Here is a 21,204-nt window from a genome sequence, read left to right as displayed (position 1 = left end):
AGTCCATAAAGTTGAGTGTGTTTGCACCATTGAAAACATCAGCTTACACGTGTGTTCCCAGCATTAAGTTTACATTTGGAATCAGGCGGAGGCGGAGGTCCATAAGAGGTTAATATTACAAAAGATGTCATTAATCATAATATTAAAAAATACTGGGCTGCATACACTTCCTTGTGGAGTTCCATTATCTATCTTGTAAGTCTTTGAATACTCTATTCCTATCCTAACTTGAATTGTTCTTTCTATAAGAAAATCCATCATCCAGTGTATAATTTTCCTCCAATTCCCATGCATTTAAGTTTGATTAAAAGTCCCTCTTTCCAAAGCATATCATATGCCTTCTCGATATCAAATAAAACCCGTACCAATACTTCTTTATTTGCTTGAGCTTTTCTAATATCTGCTTCTAAGCTTAATACAGCATCCATAGTATTCCGACCTGCCCTAAACCCACTCTGATAAGGTGATAGGAGACCTTTTATTTTCAATATATAATTTAGCCTACGTATAATAATTTTTTCCATCAGCTTGCATAAATTAGAAGTCAAAGCAATTGGCCTAAAATTATTTGGATTAGATTTATCCTTACCAGGTTTGCCAATTGGTACTATTATTCCATGCTTCCACGAAGAAGGAATCTGTCCTGCATTCCATATTTTATTGAACAGATTTAAAATAGCATTAAAGGATCTATCTGATAGATGTTGAATCATGATATAACATATGTCATCTTTCCCAGGAGATGAATGTTTGACTCCCCCTAGTGCCATCTTCAATTCATACATAGTTATTTCTGCATCCATAGCCTCACCAGAAGGACTTCTTTTCATCATCAAATCTGGATATTTATTTTTGTTCTGGATTCTACACTTTTTAACATCCCCTGATACATTATTATCACTATGGACCTTAACAAAAACTTTAGCTAACATTTCAGCTTTTTCATTATCTGTCACTGCTATACTTCCTTCCTCATTTTTCAAAACAAGTAAAGTTTGGTTTCTATAAATTCCCCCCCATTTTCCTAATTGATCCCCATACTTCACTTACATCAATATCCTCTCCTATTGTTGTGCACCAATCTCTCCAGTACTTCTTTTTAGCACCTCTTACTATTCTTCTTACTTCAGCTTGCACTTTCTTATACTTAATAAAATCTTCAAATAATTTAGACTTTTTAATTTTTCTAAATGCTTTATTCCTATTGTGTATAGCCTCACTACACTGCTCTGTCCACCAAGGAACTGCTTTCCTCTTTTTACATTGTTCCTTTTTCCCTATAACATTATCTGTAACTTTATACAATACTCTACATATTTCTCCATTACATTCATCTATATCTTCCATCACATTCAGGTCTAATGATGATAGTTCTACTTCACTAGATATTTATATGCTTCCCAATTTGCTTTACTGAATCTCCATCTTGGAGCTGAAATCACATTATGTTCTATTACACTTATCCCTACCTTACATACAACAATAAAATGATCACTACCCATATTATTATCTTCCCAAACATCCCATACACATTTGCTAGCTATACTTTCAGAAACCAACGTCAAATCTATAGCTGACCCAATTCCACGTACCAAGTCTATTCTTGTGTTCCTGCCATCATTAAGACAAACTAACCTATTACTATCTAATATTTCTTCAACAACATCCCCATTATGATCATCTTTACTACTTCCCCATAAGGTGCTATGTGCATTAAAATCTCCACACCAAATTATTTTATGATTCCCTGACCCTATAACCTTTCCTAAATCTGTACTCAATCTATTACAAGGATTATAATAGTTAAATATTCTAATATTATGTTTCTCTGCAAATATCTCTATAACCACCAATTCAAATTCTTCAGTCTCATTAATAACTCTATATTTTAATTCATTCCTTATAAAAGTTGCCACTCCACCTCCATTACCTGCCTTTCTGTCTTTCCTAAAAATTTGATACCCTTGCAGAACAAAGTTTAAGTTTGGTTTTAACCATGTTTCCTGTAGACAACTTGTGCTCGGTTTCTCATCTAATTGATCTATAAACTTTTTAAATTCTGTTCCATTTGCGACATCTGGCATTCCACTGAAGAATTGTTAAAACCATTATTGTTATTAAGTACTTCCACATGCTGTTTGAGTACTTGATTGAGTCTTTAGCATGTCGTTTATTTTTTCCAATGTAACTCCTGTAACTTCCAGGTATCTCTCAGCTGCCCTTATTATGATTTTAATTCTCTCTGTTCTGCTTTCTGTTTGAGCAGAACAGTTTACCACTTCAGCCATAAATGAAATAAATTCCAATTTCCCAATCACCAAAATATCCTCTTTTGTCTTACTATGATCACTAGTACCTCCAGACCGTTCTTGAACTTTACCATCAGTTTGCTCCTTTTGTTTTGTTTTCTGAGCTGCTTCAGCATAAGTTAACCCTTCAGATATTCTTACATTTTGAATTTTCACAGCCTGTTTGTGAGCAATACATCCCCCAAAGCCAGCACTATGTTCACCTCCACAATTACAGCATTTTGCCTTTACTCCTTCGCCACATTTACCATATTCATGATCACCCCCACATCTCTCACAACGTTGATTTCCTCTGCAAACAGCACTAACATGTCCATACTTCTGGCACTTGAAGCACCTAAGCGGAGGAGGCATGTAAGGTCTTACTGGATAACTAACGTATCCTATTTTTACCCTCTCTGGAATTCTTTCCTCATCAAACAGAAGCATTACTGATAGACTATCCTTTCTTTCTTTATTTTTCACATACTGAAGCCGTTTTACTCCTACTACCTTCCCTCCGTCAACACAACTTTTGATTTTATCTGTACACATATCAGTAGGAATTCCAGTTATTACTCCTCTAATCCAAGGTTTAAATTTCATCAATGTGCATGACACTGAGAGTCCAAGCATGGAGTTTATACTTAAAGCCTTCTTTTGTCGTCTTTCATCTTTACACATAATAATCAGGTTACCATCTCTCAGAGTTTTTGCACTATGGACCACTCCTAAAGCTTTATTGAGCGATTTTGTCAATTTAATTGGGTTAATCGTCTTACCTGCTTCTGCAAATTTCATCATGACTTTATATTCTTCTATGTTTTTCCTACTTACGTAATCCTCCTTACCACTATCCGTAAATGATCCTTGACTATTAGTTTCTTCCTTTTCCGATTCACAACTTTCCACCGTTCATTCCCTCCTGCACTCCTACACGATTCATCTTCCATTTCCGGGTCACTCCCAGAGCTACCGTCATTTCCTGCTATTAGTGCTCCAGTCACAGTCCAGTGTTGCCAAAACCGCCGTCCTCTGTGACCTCAACTGGGCCCTCCCTTGTTTCTGTCTGCTGTCTTGCCCTGCTGTTAATTGTTTGCTCCGCCCACTCATTGGTTACCATGGACACTAATTGAACTCAAGCTTTCCTCCAGGTGTGTTGTCTTTGTCTCTGATTGTCTCCGTTTTGTGATTGGTTCCTGTTTCCTATATCTACTCTGTTTGTTCACTTCCCGGGTGTTGGTCGTTGTGGTATGTTGTATGTTTGTCTCTGTTCCTGGTCCCTGTTTTGCTTTGTGTTCTGCCTTGTGTTGCCTGCCTGCTTGATTTTTTTTGATTAAATACGTTCAAATTGCATTTGGATCCTCACTCGCCTGTGTCTAACCGCGACAGTAATAGAAAAATGTTGTGAATAACAAAAATGAACATTGAACATTCTTTACCAATACACACACCCTAAAATAGGAACAGCAAAGATAACAAAGGGGGACTGAACTGTTTTCCAAACTGCACACTAAGCTTAAAAGATAAGAACTTTGCAGATGTATGGGAAATGAAAGCGTGACCGTTGCCCTACTTGTGCAACAACATGATTAGAGGGTGACAAGATCAGTGGGAGATGCCACACGGACACATAATTATGAACCTTGGGTCCAGCATCTTGTATAAATAGAGAACGGCTTCACAAGCAAACTAACTCACTCTGTTCAGACTTAGGTCGGGACAGACTAACTTCACACTTGCAAGTGTATTGAATACATATGTTTGATATTCCACAGGACTCTGCTGCGTTCTTCTCGTCTTAGGACAGAGTTCACTTGAACTATTATTTCTGATTAATAGAATAGAATTTCCACCACAAGTTTTATCACATTAAGATGTGCTATGTTGTTGCCGTATGATGTAAAGCAGAGTTGTCATGAATATGGATAAATATGAGTGTGCAGAGTTATATGTTGAGACATCAGAGACAAATTTATTTATCCGGTTTAAATAAACACAAGCAAAACTATAATCACAAACAGAACTATAATAAACTTTGACTACATGCTTGTGTTAATCAGATCAGCAGCTTGCAAGGACCATGTTGTAGTGTAAACTCACTAGATCAATGTTAAGTCCTGTTTATAAATGTATTCATTCTGTCTTTCTACTAACACTCTCTCTCTTGTTTTCTGATATAAAACACAATACTTCTTGTTACTTATACAGTCTGAATACAAGTATAGTGTTTACTTTGATACTAAGTTCATTTCACAATATTTTATGTATTTCTATTCGAAATACATAAAATATTGGGAAATGAACTTAGTATCAAAGTAATGTGAGTTATTGTGTCTTTAGGTGTTCAAGTCCTGAGACACAGCCCTGACCTCTAACTCCAAAAGATAACTCCCCATTATGAAGAACTCAAAATCATGGTCCGTGATGTCTCCCGGTATGGCGCAGCCAGGCCCGGGGTTGGGGCTCACATCCAAGCGCCTAGTGGCCAGGTCTTACCCCACAGGGCCCGGCCGGGCTCAGACCCAATTCCCGGACACAGAATCTGGCTCTAGAGACATGGAATGTCACCTCGCTGGGGGGGAAGGAGCCTGAGCTGGTGCTTAAGGCTGAGAGATACCGACTACAGACAGTTGGGCTTGCCTCCATGCACAGCTTGGGCTCTGGAACCCAACTCCTCAAGAGAGGCTGGACTCTCTACAACTCTGGAGTTGCCCGTGGTGAGATGCGGCAGGCTGGTGTGGGCTTGCTCCTAGCCCCCCAGCTCAGCCGCCATGTGTTGGAGTTTACCCCGGTGAATGAGAGGGTCGTTTCCCTGCTCCTTCGGGTCGGGGATAAGTCTCTCGCTGTTATTTGCGCTTATGGGCCAAATGGCAGTGTAGAGTACCCGACATTCTTAGCGTCACTGGGAGGGGTACTGGAAAGTGCTCCGATCGGGGTCTCCGTCTTTCTACTGGGGGACTTCAATGCTCACGTGGGCAGTGACAGTGACATCTGGAGGGGCGTGATTGGGAGGAATGCCGCCCAGACCTGAACCCAAGTGGTGTTCTGTTATTGGACTTCTGTGCTAGTCACAGTTTGTCCATAACAAACACCATGTTCAAGCAGAATGGTGTCCATCAGTACACTTGGCACCAGGACACCTTAGATCAGAGGTCGATGATCGACTTTGTGGTTGTTTCATCTGACCTCCGGCCGTATGTCTTGGACACTCGGGTAAAGAGAGGGGCGGTGCTGTCAACTATTCACCACCTGGTGGTGAGTTGAATTCGATGGTGGGGGAGGAAGTTTACTTTATATTATTCCTTATGTTTACCTTCTGTTCTGTGTTTATGTTCTGTAAAGCTGCTTTGAGACAATGTCTATTATAAAAAAGCACTATACAAATAAACTTGAATTGAATTGAATTGAACTCCCACCTCCGGCAGAGCTTCAACCAGATCCAGAGGGAGGTTGGAGACATGAGTTCGAGTGGACCACGTTCTCCACCTTCATTGTTGGCCACACGCGGCCGCTTGGTCTACGGTGCCTGTCGTGGCGGCAATCCCCGAACCCGGTGGTGGACCCCGGAAGTAAGGGATGCAGTCAAGCTGAAGAAGGAGTCCTATCGAGCCTGGTTGGCTCGGGGGACTCCGGAGGCAGCTGATAGGTACCGGACGGCCAAGCGAGCTTCAAACTCGGGTCTGGGAGGAGTTCATTGAGGCCATGGAGAAGGACTATTGGTCGGCCTCGAAGAAATTCTAGCAAACCCTCCTGCACCTCAGGAGGGGGAAGCAGTGCCCTGCACACACTGTTTACAGTGGGAGTGGGAATCTGCTGACCTTGACTGGGGACATCCTCGGATGGTGGAAGGAGTACTTAGAGGATCTCCTCAACCCCGCCGTCATGTCTTCCCCTGAGGAAGCAGATGTGAGGGCTCAGACTCGTCGATTGCCCAAGCTGAGGTCACTGAGGTAGTTGAGAAGCTTTTCGGTGGCAAGGCACAGAGGGTGGATGAGATCCGCCCTGAGTATCTCAAGTCTCTGGATTTTGTGGGGCTGTCTTGGTTGACACGCCTCTGCAACATCACGTGGCAGCTGGGGACAGTGCCTCTGGGCTGGTGGTCTCCAGCAGGAGATTGACAGGCGGATCAGTGTATCTTCTGCAGTGATGTGGTCGATATTCCGGTCTGTTGTGGTGAAGAAAGAGCTGAGTTGCAAGGCGGATGCCTCCCTGGGGAGCTGTTCCGGGCATGTCCAATCAGAAGGAGGCCCTGGGGAAGACCTAGGACACGCTGGAGGGACTATGTCTCTTGGCTGGCCTGGGAACGACTCGATATTCCACCTGGAGCTGGAGGAAGTGTCTGGGGAGAGGGAAGTCTGGGTGTCCCTGCTTAGACTGCTGCCCCCACGACCCGGCCCCAGATAAGCGGTAGAAATGACTGAAATATTGTACAATATGTGCAAAAATGGCTGAAATGTTGGACAGTTTGTGCAAAAACAGTATGTAAACAGTTTGATGGATTGTAAGCAGCATGTAAACAGTATGATGTGTCAGTGTGTGTGTTTTGTGAGGGTCTGTGCAGTCCATACAGATGATGTGTGTGTATGTTGTGCTCAGTACAGTTCAGTTCAATTATTGAGAAGTCTGATGGCTTGTGGGAAGAAACTATTACACAGTCTGGTCTTGAGGGCCCGAATGCTTCGGTACCTTTTTCCAGACGGCAGGAGGGTGAAGAGTGTGTGTGAGGGGTGTGTGGGGTCATCCACAATACTGTTGGCTTTGCGGATGCAGCGTGTGCTGTAAGTGTCTATGATAGAGGGAAGAGAGGCCCCAATGATCTTCTCCGCTGTCCTCACTATCCACTGCAGGGTTTTGCAATCCGAGATCGTACAGTTCCCAAACCGTTGGTTGCAGCCTCCCTAAAGATATTCCAGTCTTAGATATTGCACTTAAAGCAGTCCTGAAGAGCAGAGGTGGCTCCTGCTGGCCAATTTTTCACCTGCTTCAGAACTCTGTCACTGAGCCACGTCTCCATGAAAACAAACACGCAGCAGTTTCTAATCTCTCGCCGTGTAGAGCCGTGTTCAAGTCAGATGTAGTCCAGTTTATTGTCCAGGGAGCAAACATTGGGTAGTAGAATGGACGGGAGAGAGGAAGCTTCCGCTTCCTCGCGGACCACTTTCGGCGTCACCTCTCCTGGTCTTTGGTATCAGGCGACACCGGGGACTGGAGGCCTGGTCTCCGCAGCAAGCCGGGGTCACGTAGCCTATCCAGTACATCATCATGCAGCTTGGTTGTTACACGATTTCTGTACTTTATTAGGTCCTGGTGGTTGTATAGATGAACACCGCTGTCTCTGGCATCCATATAGTAGCAATGGTGGGACTAAAAACCGTAAATAAAAACTTAAAAAAATGGAAATAGCACCGTATTGAATCCGGAGAGGCCGCTGGGTGCTACTGCCACATCGCCATTTTGGAGGTTTTTTTTTTTAAATATTTGGCTTAGAAAATATATTTCACTGATATATTTCTTTATATTCTGTTTCACACTAGGCAGTTTTGTAGATAAAATTGGACCAAAAGATGAAGATGCCAATATTGTGGGGAAAAAAACAGACACTGTTACTCTGAAATGTTCATATGAGACAAGCAGTGATTAAGTTATGCTTTACTGGTACAAACATGTCTTTGCTGTATAAAGGAGCAAGATCAACTAGTTATGCAAGCACTCCTGCTGACACTAGATTAGAGTCCAATACAAACAGATACTCAACTGAACTTACTATCAAAGGTCTAAAGCTCCCAGATTCTGCTCTCTATCATTGTGCTTGAAGAGTTGGAACACAGTGATATAGAGTCAGTGAAAGGCTTTACAAAAACTTATAAAACCACATCAAAGATCCTCCCTTTACCAACCTGTTATCAGTTAACCACAGACACAAACAATAATTGTTGTAATTTTGTGGTATAAATGAATAAAGAAGCAAACATGCAAACACCCCATTGTGTGCAACAGGTGCACAGGACATGAAATTAAGTTTATTGAACTTTTCCTGACAGTTTTGTCCATGATACACAGTAATCAATAGTCATTTAAAATTTACTGATTGATTAAATGGTGCATTCATTTAATCATTCAGTCTTGTGTGTTATGCATGCATAGCTGCATGTTACTTTGTATTATGTGAACTAGAGCAATGAACATTTACAAACCTCTCAGAACAGATGAGTTTGATTGTACATTTACAATTGTACAGATTTTACAGAAGATGAAATGGATGAATAAAGAAACTCCTCTAGAGAGTAAAAAGTTCAGTAGAAGAAAGTTTGTTGTCACTTTAACTGAGAGTAAATTTGATTGATAAAGGTCAATGTTTCTGATACTGAATCTATTCTAAAACATGACGAGATTACGGATGTCTCTGATGTTTGAGTTAACTCTATTCTGTGCCCACAAGTACTGCGACATTCAGGATTTCCTCAACACATTTTTTTCTGAAAGCATTTGTTAGGTTGCAGCTGCAGGGCACTAAGCACTTGTTTATGATGTTTAGAAGGGAAAGTGGGTTTGGATGTGATTATATAATACATTGTGTTTTTAGTAATGTCACAGGCACACTGATAGAAATGAGGCTACACATGTAACCTAGTATCGGAAAATTTCTTATGTTTTTTTGCCAAATTTGCCAATGTTGGAAATTGGTGAACTGTGTAATGGTAAGCAAAGATGCTTACCATTACACAGTTCACCAATTTCCAACAAACAGTAGCACTAATTCAGCTCTTATAGCCAGCAGTGAATAAAATGTTAGGGTTTAACAGAAATCAAACAATAGTGTGAAGTTAATGGCATCTTTATGAAACATGTTTATAGCCACAACTGTGCACAATGGAGGTTAATGAATCCCTTTTATTTCTTATTGCTCTGCTCATGTTCATTTACATAAATAATTGCAAGTTTTGACAATTGTCATCTATGACAATTGCTTATATAATTAAAAGTAGGTAGGATAATAGCACCTGTGTATCGGACCCGTGAATCGACTACACCTCAGTGTTTGGAGCTAGTTGTGGTGAGATACAGTTTAGATACTGACATTTACATCTACTTTTCACACCCACACTGATCGTTCTGTTCCGCACCAGATGAAACGAACCAAAATGCAGTCATGTGATAATATCCACATCACTCATTGGCCACATGTCTTTGAGCATATTTCCTAAACTGCTTCTCGATTGGTCAGAATAAACGTGCGGGAAATTCCAACGAAACTACGGAAGTAAACAAAAAGAGGAAAATACAGGAAAATACAGCATACACCATGGAGAGACAACTGCACGCTGCAATTATATTCGTGGTTGTAATCTACTACATCACTTGTATACACAACTCTATGCAAAGTCTTAATTTTCAGAATGAAGTGCGGATGCGGCTTGAAAATATCATTTTAATACACTGCAAACGCAACGCAAGACACTTCAGGAGGCGGCAAGCATAACTTTTGCAAAACTGACATGCTCATCTTCCAAAAATAATGTAATGTTATGCCCTCTCTTTCTTTAAATTGTTTTCTGTAAGTTTCTGTAAAAGTCTCCAAGGTCTTATTGATAACATTCTCACTGTGTTATTAACCCTATACAATGCTTCTGCTTGCTTGTCATTAAACCGTTTGTTATCTGTCCAGATTTCAGTCACTCTGCCAATAGATTTAGTACTTTTTTTGAGAGTGATAAACTTTATTAAAAGTTTAAAATATTAATAGCAAAATGACATTGACCTAATTCATCTAACAATATAGCAGTTTACATATGATAATAATAATGAAAATTAAGATATCTTTTCTTGAAAATTATCATAATGACTAGATGTTTATCTAATGTCACCAATTTCATCCTTTTTAAACACAGGAGCATTTGGAGATGCGCACGTAATGACAGTTGGTGGCCCCACATCAACGCAACCTGGACAGATGAGGATTGGTTAAAAAACTTCAGAATGCGAAGAGGCAGTTTCAGACTACTGTGTGACACTCTCCGGTCCTGGCTGACCTGACAGAACACTAAATACAGAGACGCTGTGCCAGTAGAGACTCATGTTGCAATTTGTATTTGGAGGTTCTAGGAAGTGCTAGGATGTTCATCTTGGGTAGATGTAGATTCTGATTGCCTATGCTGATGTGGATGATTCACTGGCAGCAGGGCAGTAGGCTGGGTTGGCTGAAACTGCTGGGACAAGGACACAGGTGACCGGGCTACCGCATCTGACACAGATATTGACGGTGAGTTTACCACCATCAAGTTATGGCGTAACTATCTATGGTAGTATACATTCCCTATGCCAAAATGACATCAATTTACTTCATCATTGCATGCATCAATAGCATCATTGGAAGAGGACGATGTTGAATTTTCATGGGACTCAACAACATCCACTGGATCAATATCCATTTTGTCCCAAGTATTTTGTCCAGGTCATCGTACCAGGGGAACTTGTCTCTCTCGTTACCCGAGCTGCCTGTTTTATTAAGTGCAGCCTGCACTTGGATGTACTGCTGGCGGAGTTTTTTCACCTTAACCCGGCACTGCTCCACAGACCTATGAAACACCCTGTCCCTGAACTGTTTGCTAAATAAAGAGAAAACCGCACTGTTCTTGTGAGTTTTTGAAAGTTGTGACCTGTAACGTGTCTTTCTGTGTTTTCCCCTTGTTTCTGTCTGCCGTCTCTCCCTGATGTTAATTGTTTGCTCTCACCCATGACCGAGGTGACATGAGTCAGCTGTTGGCAGAGTTCGCTGACCGGCTGAGCCTGGCAGAAGAGCTGTGAGGCAGCGGCTGGATCATATGGTGGCGAAGTCTTCTGTAATGACAGATCATGGGACGGAGGATCCATTTGCACGCTCTTTAATTCAAACTCAAAGTATAACAGGCGTAGATCAGAATTAGCAGACACGATATCGAAGGAGAGGCAAAAATCAGAAACAGTAATACAGGCAGGAGGTCGGGGCAGGCGGCAAACAATCATAGAACGGAATGAAATCAAAACAGAGTCAAAAAACCAGGAAAACACAGACAGGAAAACGCTCAGACTGACAGCAGAGGCAAATCGAGACTTCGCACAGAAATGGGGTTCAAGTTCAGCTTAAATAGGAAGCAGGTGATTGATATCAGCTGGTGGAGTAATTACGGCAGGAGCGGTGGATTGTGGGAGATGTAGTTCCGAAGTCACTAGAATTCGGGAGAAGGATCCCTCTGGTGGTGGTCGGGAGGCGAGACAGGTGTTTCATTTGTAACATGATCTAATATGTTCATTAGACCAAATTTCCATGAGGCTTTGCACCTCCTCGCAACTCCAGGTCTGTCCGTGACCTGCCATTGTTGTGCTAATACTGCTAATACTCTCTCTCTATTTTTAAAAAGTTTAAACATTTACACTATTGACATTTCTTTCTTTCATTTATTCATTCTTTCATTCTTCTGTAACTATTTACATAGTCTTTCCTTGGAAACACTGGGAGGAATTTGGATATTTGGAAAACATTTAAAACTCCACACAGTTACCTGAGCTCAAAACTGAATATTTTTGTACAAACCTGTCATCTAGATCTATCATGCTATAGCTCACACAGTCCAAATGTCCTGTCCAGAATAGCATCACTCTGCTGGATCTCAAAAGAATAATCAGTTGATTCTCTCCTATCTTATTCACACTGCATTGTCTCACAGTCAAATTTCAGCCGTTCAGGTAATCTGTTTGTTTTGTTTCAGCTGGTAGGAGTGTAGAGGCCATTTGCTGTTTTAAAGGCCACCACACTCCCCAGCAAAGTTACAGGCCTGCAACAGGGTTTGTAACTGATGTGTGTGGGCCCACGCATGTGTTGTGACTGTGAATTCTGATATTACAAGTTTACTTACCTTTTGAGTTGATTGAAGTTAGTTTGGTGATAATTTGCTGCGGTTATTGCATAAACTAGCCAACATTATCAGTAAATTATCAGTAGACAAAAGCACAATAGGAAGGAGAGTAATATCCCAGTCGAGAGACAAAGTTATAACCCGGAGCTCCCCATAATTTGAGGTTAAAGGTAGGGGGCGCTACACTAACTTTACATCAGTCAATATTCCTTCACTAGCAGCAACAGGTGAGGTGTAATGTGACCGATAAAGTTACCTCAGTAACTACTACAAACACCATGTTTGTAGTAGTTACTGAGGTAACTTTATCGGTCACATTACAGTAACTAAACATAGTTAATTACTGTGACTTTCTGGCTTTTGCAGCTTTCACAGCTAACACACTGCATATGAGATTTAATGGTGTTAATCATCATACATAGCTGAAGTATTATTATGTTTCATGTGTATATCCACAGCTGTACACAATGTATATTAATAAATCCTACATATTTCCTGTTTCTGTGCTTGTGCTCATTTACATTAAGAATCATTAAAGTAATGACCAAATATTCTAAACTTCCTCATTAGGCTGCTTATGTTACTGTCTGCTGTAGACATAACAGAATATCTAAAATAGAAGCTAATTACAGTAAAAAAAAAAAAAAGTTCCTGCAGTTCTTAAAAACATGTGTAAACTGTCTGAACCGTGTGAGCATCAAAATCACTATTTACTCAATAATACAAATTACGCTGAAATGATTTACAGTAACTTCGTCCAGGGTGTATCCTGCCTTGATGCGCGATGACGCCTGGGATAGGCACAGGCTCCCGGTGACCCGAGAAGTTCGGATAAGTGGTAGAAAATAAATGAAGGAATGAATGAAGGAATGAGTGAATGATTTACAGTAAGTGGAAGGAGAGCATCTTAGAATCATACCTGCAATTTCACTATTCTACCACTAGAGGTCTCTGCATGCACATGGTTACTAGTGTGAGTAACTATTCACACATTCCCACGCACAGGATCTTTATATATTACATTGTATCCATAGATATGCACAAATTATACACAAAACTATGCATACACAAGATTAATACAATACATGAGACTGCAGGTCTTTTCAGCATTTTAAATAATGTTTTTTGAAGATTCAGAAAAATGTTAAAACATGTAAAAAATGTAAAAATTAGGAGAATGAACACAAATTATAAACTGCAACAAATTATCAATCATTAATTATTTGGGTGAATTACTGGATTAGAAACAGATTTAAGTGAATCAAAGGAAATGAGGTCAGAAGTGACATGAAAAGGAAATTCTAGGCTGAGGGACTGATGTCAGACATTGACATGACTACACCTCAGTAGGTGGAGCTGTATGTGGTGAGATACAGTTTAGACAGTTTCACAGAGATACTGACATTTATATCCACTGCAAGAGACACACAGAACAATCATGATATTCTTCTTTGTGTTGATAGTTGTCAAAAATATTGGTAAGTCATTTATATTATACATAACATTTAGGTGAATGCTGAAGATGCATGATGATTCATTTAGCAAAAAAATGATATGTCCTTAAGCAATGAAAGTAGAAATGTTTATGTTGTTGCATTGTCTTTATAGCAGGTGCTGTTGACAGCAGAATTACACCAGACAAATCCATCATATCTTCAAGTGAAGGCAGCAACATCACACTGACCTGCACATATGATGACTCAGCTTACAATCTCCACTGGTATCGACAAAAACCTCAATCAGAACCAGAGTTTCTGCTGCAGATTCATAAATCCACAGACACTAGAATTAAACATGAGCTTGACCCACGACTATCCACCAAACTTCGTAAAAATGAGAAGAAAGTAGATCTGGAGATCTTTCCTGCAGCAGTATCCGACTCTGCACTGTACTACTGTGCCATGGTGCCCACATTGACACAAAACTCTAACAGACTGTACAAAAAGTCAAGCTTGATATTTTGTTTCTCAGCAGGGGGAGCTGTTTATCTGTTTCATTCAAATAGTCATTTACTAGTTCCTGTATTTTAATTATCTTCTTACCCAAATTGATAAAGCTTAATGTTTGAACAATTCATGAAAAACAAACTGTTTGTATTACATGATTATTGACTTAATTCTTGGTTAAGGTTCATGCTGTTAATTCCCCTGATTTAACAAAGATGTAACACAGTAAGACAAGGTGTAGACATTTAAATGTGCACAAAGTTTACTGATGACTTTCGACATGTTTCACCATGAAACAGTGTGTGTATGAAACACTCAGATGTTAGCACTGGACTTTACCTTGTTCTGCAAGAAAAACAACTTAACTTTAAGGTCAGAATCATGTAGATATGAATAAGTGTATGAGACGCATATTTACTCCTTTACGACTGTTTGAATAGTGCTAAGTGTCAGTGGGTAACATTACTCTGAAAACAGTCCTAATGTCAGCATTTCTAGATGAGAAGATAACTATATAGGACATAGTAATAAGCTCAGAAAGCAATTATGTGTTCCATTTTTTGGTTGAATTATCTAAAATACTCAGCTGGATAGCATCTAGTAACAAGGTCTTCATCTATGTTTACAGTCTGTTACACTGTTCTTTTTGGTCTGTTTTTGTTGTGTGTTAGATCAGATCTGAATACAGCCAAGAGTTGACAGAGTGAGATAACATGATAGTGAGCTCAGTAAAACCTCAAGGTAGAGAATCCTTCTGTCAGGAAACACAGGGATAAAAGCAGACCCAAACAGGGATAAGTAAAAAAAAATATTAACAAAAGAAACAGACAGGGAACATAAATCCACCAACATAAGAAGCAGCAAAACATGATACATAAATCGACACACTAAAGATAAGGACTCGGCGAAGCTACACACAATGCGGGGGGAAAAAACCGACATAATAATAAGTCCAGTACAAACAGGTGAGTATTGACGAGACATGTGACAAAACATGTAGGGTAGGGAAAAAGCTTTGATGGCACCAGTGAGGTCGGCTGCCGTCGGGACTGCTCCGGTTACTCTTTGACTTTTTTGTTTATTTTGTATACTTATTTATATAGATACAGTTTTATTTATAGAAGATGGCCCCTGGTGAGGCAGGAACATTACGGACTATAGAACACCTGCTTCTAGAATGGGGAATGTGGACGCTTCTCTGGCAGACGAGCTAAACACCTTTTACGCTCGGTTCGACGCTGCAGCTAACCACACTAGCGACGCTAGGGATGCCATTGCTCATCTCCACACCATGATGAGCCACCTGGACTGTAGAAAAGGGAATTATGTGAAAATGCTGTTTGTGGACTACAGTTCAGCGTTTAACAACATAATTCCCTCCACGGTCACCTCTAAGTTGGAGGTCCTGGGATCTCCAACTTCCTAACAGACAGACCACAAGCTGTACGGGTGGGCAAACACACATCATCCACCCTCACCCTCAGCCCTGGAGCCCCCCCAGGGTTGTGTTCTGAGCCCCCTGCTGTGCTCACTGTACACATATGACTGTGTGGCCACTTCCAACTCCACCACCATCAAGTTTGCTGACGACACTGTTGTGGTGGGCCTGATCTCCAACAACGACGAGACGGCCTACCTACAGGAGACTAAAAACCTGGAGAGATGGTGCCAGGAGAACAATCTTCTCCTGAACGTCAGCAAAACTAAAGAGTTGATAGTGGACTTCAGCACAAAGCAGGGGCGGCCATACCAACCGCTAAACATCAACGGGACCCCAGTAGAGAGAGTGGACAGTTTCCGGTACCTAGGTGTTCACATGACACAGGACCTGTCACATTACCACCCTGGTGAAGAAGGCCCGGCAGTGTCTGCACCATCTAAGACACAGATTGCCAGGAAGATTGCAAAAGATCTCAGCCATCCCAACAATGGACTATTTTCTTTGTTGCATTCAGGGAAATGCTTCTGCTCCCTGAAAGCAAACACAGAGAGGATGAGGAGAAGCTTCTTCCCGCAGGCCATTCAGATCTTAAACCAGGAGACACCCAGGATCTAGCACTGGACCTCTCTCTCCATCCCCACTGTTCTATGCACCCCCCTTTTTTGCACTTTAATTCGGGACTGTCACTTTCACTTTAACTCTGGACTGGCACAGCACAGTGCCACTTTATACAACTCCTGGCAAAAAGTATGGAATCACCCCACTCAGATGATGTTCATTCAAATGTTTAATTGTGTAGAAAAAAAAACAAGCACATATATGCCACAAAGCAATTTTCACTCAACAATCCAAACTTCTGGCTGTATAAAACGCTAAAAAAAAAACAACAAAAAAAAAAAAACAAAGAAAGATAACTATAGTCAATTACAATTGTTTTTACAGATCAAACAGAGGAAAAAATATGGAATCACACAAATCTGAGGAAAATTATATGGAATCACCAAGCACTTTGCATTTTTAAAACAAACACCTGTATCTGATTACAACTGCTGATTAGTCTGCAGTTAAAAAAAAGAGTGCTTGCACACATTAGTGATGTGTTGAACCAAGATGATTGACATAACTCATGGCTCGAACATGAGAGATGTCAGTTGAAACAAAGGAGAGGATTATCAAACTTCTTGAAGAAGGTAAATCTTCATGGAATGTTTCTGTCTTTAAGACAGAAAACTTAAAGAAATATGCCTTGAAAACAGAAAATGCACAACAAAAATAAGGAACAAATGGGCAGAAAGTGGAGTCAATGTCTGTGACCGGACTTTGAAAAGGGTATAATTTAGTTGTCTAGCTACAGTATGTAACAATTCAGTCCAACCTAATGGCCTTCGATCGTCTGAAACTGAGAGGCCGTGAGATTTTTAAGCAAATCTACCTTGTGAGATTCTTTGGTCGTGTTTCCATTAAAAATAAATTTACCCTCGTCATTCCACGAAGCAGCATCGCGTGGTTTTAAAAGTTTTTAAATAATGTATGAGACATTTCTTTTATACCTCGCTAAAACATTAGCAAGCACCTCATGTGTGATCTCATCACTGTGGGGGTGTGAAACTGGTCACGGTTGCCTCTATTTTGCTTTCTGGTATTTTTGGTAGGGTCAGACTCAGTGATTCCTGATCACTCAGTTTAACCAAATTTAAAATCTTTTGCGGGACAGATGTGTAGAGTTTTACCTTCTAGTATTCATTCAGATCCGTCCTTGACAATATCTGAAGCATTCGTCTAAGTTGTTTTCAACAGTGTTTCTTAAACTCTTTCTATCACGGTATTTCTAAGCTTGTTAAGTTGATGTTGAGGGACTAAATACATTTTCTCAGTGGTCTCCATGTTAACTGTTATGGGATGCGATCAAGCTGCTTATAAATGGTACAGCCACGCTGAGTAGCGGTAAAAGAAATCCTCCAGTTTGATTAATTACTTTACTTTTCTACAGTTGCTCTTTTATCTGCAAAAAAGCTTATCCATTTTTTCTGCTTTTTTAATTCTCTGTACTGTTTTGCTGTTAGAGGGATGGTACCACTGAGCACATTTAAAGCTAATTCACATATGCTAAGAATGAGTTCGGTAAGTGCATCGCGCAATATAACTTTTCTCTTCTGGAGCCTCGTGTAATGCTTTCAACAACGTAAGTGTTTTTTTCAAGCGTATAGACATTGTTTTCAGTAACACTTTTTTCTTCTGCTTCGGAACATACACAGCTGATTTTTCTTGCGGAAACAAACCTGATTGGAGTCTGAAGTCTTCTGGTGTATTTGATTTTAGGTCAAAAAATAACCGTATGGTGGTAGCGTCTTGAAAAGATTCTAAAAAGTGTTACCTGGATACATTTGCCGAGCTAGCACACTGATCTGTAATTTATCTCTAGGGTTTTTAAAAAGAACCATGTAATTGGTGTTCAAATTGATTGTTCTACTAGACTTGCCCATTCTGAACCAGATATATGACGCTCAGATTTCTCTGATGTGTGTATTTAGTAAAAGCTTTTTCTACCTCCTCGTTTTTACTCACAGATTTCATCAAGTTATCTATTACCAACAAGTTTGTTTTGCTGGGGGAAACATTTCGTCATCACACAAGGAATCGGGGATTCCGTGAATAAAATTTATATTTATTTTGGTCATCAATTCATCGTACAAAGGCTGCTAACATGAATAAATCCATACAATATTTTCAGGAACTTGACAATACCTCTTTATAATTTTCCAGCAGCATTTTGATAAAATAAGATTTCCCACTATTACTAGGCCTGCATACAACACATGATAAGGGCAGTTGCATCCTCCTATCGAAAGAAGTCATTCATATTTTCCTTGACAAGTGTTCACAACTGTATAGACAATCAAATGAACAACATAGACATTCATTAATACATATATACATAAAAATACATCAGGATAGGTGTCAATACCCATAAGGGAGAGTTATGAAACGGGAAATAACACGTTTATCGTACACAAACCTGAACCTTTTTACCTGTGTCTGGTTTCTCAAATTAAACCCCATTTTATCTCGAGTGATTTGGTTGTGCGACATAAGCTGACTGGGTTTATCGGGATATTTCACTCGATCGATCACCAGCTGTGTCAATGATTTCAAATTGATTAGAATTGGTAGAATTTTGAGTAATACCCTTTGCCTTAATAATTGTTTTTCCTTTTTTAGTTTTGTAACCATAGGTTACAGAGGGGGTCTTGCACCAGCAAGCTAGACGACGGTGATCAAATAGTAGAGTTCGTAAGTGCAGGCCCTAAGCCTAAGCCTTCACGTTCTCTGAGATCACAAAACTCAGGACTTCTGGTAGTTCCCAGAATATCTGTCTACTAAAGGCTGTAGAGCATTTTCATATTTCATATTGAGAGAAATAGGAAAACGAGAAAAGCAGGGGTCTGACTGATCCTTGAGGGACCCCATAATTAACTGGCAATAAACTTGAGGATTCACCATTTAATTCTACAAAATGGTATCGATCAGACAGGTAGGATCTAAACCAACTTAAAGCCTGTCCATGAATACCTGTGTAATTTTGTAAGCAATCTAGAAGAATGTTGTGATCTATAGTGTCGAATGCAGCACTATACGGTCATGGTCCGAAGCTAAGAGCAAGTCATTTGTGACTTTCACAAGTGCAGTTTCTGTGTTATGATGGGGAAACCTAAACCCTAACTGAAACTCTTCAAAAGATATTGTTCTCCTGTAAGAAGGACGCAAATCGAAGATGAGAAATAGGTCTGTAATTTGGTAGTTCATTAGGATCTAGATTAGGTTTCTTAATGAGTGGCTTAATAACTGCTAACTTGAAAGATTTAGGGACATAACCTAAAGATAGCGAGGAGTTAAATATTAAGAGGCTTTATATAACACTTCTTTCAGTAATTTAGTTGGGATGGGGTCTAGTGAACAAGTTTTTGATTGAACTGGAGTGGAATAGTGTTCACATTTCTGTTTTTTTGTTAATCTAGCCACTGTGCTAAATAAAAAAATTGGATTTTTCTGGTTATTTTTTATGAGTTTGCTCAGGTGCTCGGCCCTAGCAGCTTTTAGAGCCTGTCTATAGCTGGACATACTGTCCTTATACACAAATCTAAAAACCACTAATTTAGTTTTTCTCCACTTTTGCTCGAGGTTACGGGTTTCTCTCTTGAGGATGTAAGGTATGACTATTATACCATGGTGCAGGTGTTTTGTCTCTTTCTTTAATCGGATGGGGGCTACAGTGTCTAATGTGAGAGTGAATATAGTGCCTATGCTGTTAGTCATTACTGTCATGAGCAACGAACCACCGCCCGAGCGTCGCCATAGAGACGCATCTCCGGAGTACTACCGCGCTTCCGGACTACCGGACTTCCCATCAGCCACCCTTCCTCCTGATTACACCGCCACCTGTTCCTCATCTCCCATTCATATAAAACCACACTTGAACTTCATACCTGTTCAAGGTCTCGAGTTGTCTTCGTGCAGTCATTCTGACCGTTTTCCTGTGTTCTGTTTTCCCGTGATTGTTCTGCTTTCTCATTCTGACGTTCTGATTGTTTGCCGCCTGCCCCGACCTTTTTGCCTGTCCCTGACTCTGATTTTGCTTACTGTCTGACACTGTGTTTTGCCGGTATTGATCTCTGCCTCTACTGCGGAGAATCTGGACACCGACTGCCGATCTGCCCAACCCGACGGCAAAATAACCGGTGAGTCATCGTTCCGTCACCCCCTGATCGCAGAGCTGTGCCCAAATCAGTGTGCTGCTCGAGATTGACAGAGAGTGTGTGGAAGTCTATGCACTTATCGACTCAGGCACAGCCGGTAATTTTGGAAATTTGTTCACAGTCATAACGTTCCGGTGATCCCTTCTGTCCTTTAGCAGTGGAGGCGATAGACGGATGACCGCTAAAGGAGGGGTGCATCACACACCTCACCAGTGAACTCAGCCTGCAGGTGGGGGACCAGCATCAGGAGCGCCTCTCCTTCCATATTATCCACTCCCCACAGCACACCCTCATCCTCGGTCTACCATGCCTCCGGCTCCACAACCCGACCATTTCCTGGTCCGAGCTGCGCATCACCAGCTGGGGCAGCGCATGTGCCACGCACACCAGGGACCCGGTGGAGCCGTGCCAACTTAACACCACAGACACCATGCTGATCTCCTCTGACATACCTGGTCTCCCCGACGAATACCTAGACCTCGCAGATGCATTTAGTAAAGTCAAGGCCACGGAGCTACCTTCACATTGTGCCTGTGATTGCGCCATGTACCTTCTGCCAGGAGTAACGCCACCTAGAGGGAGAATCTTCCCCCCTCATAGACAGAGTCTGCGGCCATGAACCAATATATTCAGGAAGAACTAAAGAAGGGGTTCAGTCGCCCTTCTATGTCTCCGGCGTCAGCGGGGTTCTTCTTCGTCAAGAAGAAGGACGGGGGGCTTCGACCCTGCACTGACTACCGAGCCCTCAACGACCTAACTGTGACGTTCCGGTACCCCCTGCCACTCGTGCCGTCAGCCTTGGAACAACTCCGCCGCGCACAGTATTTCACTCATCCGCATCAAACAGGGAGATGAGTGGAAGACTATTTCTACATGGAA

At 41.0% G+C, this 21,204-nt stretch overlaps 1 protein-coding gene across 1 annotated transcript; it reads left to right on the top strand.

Annotated features, from left to right (window-relative positions):
* Positions 1-13,520: 13,520 nt before the first annotated feature.
* On the top strand, positions 13,521-20,944 carry LOC113633901. The gene is made up of 3 exons (XM_047811252.1): positions 13,521-13,662; positions 13,793-14,166; positions 20,609-20,944. Exons 1-3 carry the CDS (start codon positions 13,623-13,625, stop codon positions 20,942-20,944), a joined length of 750 nt encoding a protein of 249 aa, XP_047667208.1. The 5' UTR covers positions 13,521-13,622.
* Positions 20,945-21,204: the final 260 nt, after the last annotated feature.

This window comes from Tachysurus fulvidraco, chromosome 1 (genome assembly GCF_022655615.1).
Source record: "Tachysurus fulvidraco isolate hzauxx_2018 chromosome 1, HZAU_PFXX_2.0, whole genome shotgun sequence".
Classification (NCBI taxonomy): Eukaryota; Metazoa; Chordata; class Actinopteri; order Siluriformes; family Bagridae; genus Tachysurus; species Tachysurus fulvidraco.
Note: the sequence above shows the minus strand (reverse complement) of the source record. Positions and strands in the feature narration are given on the sequence as shown.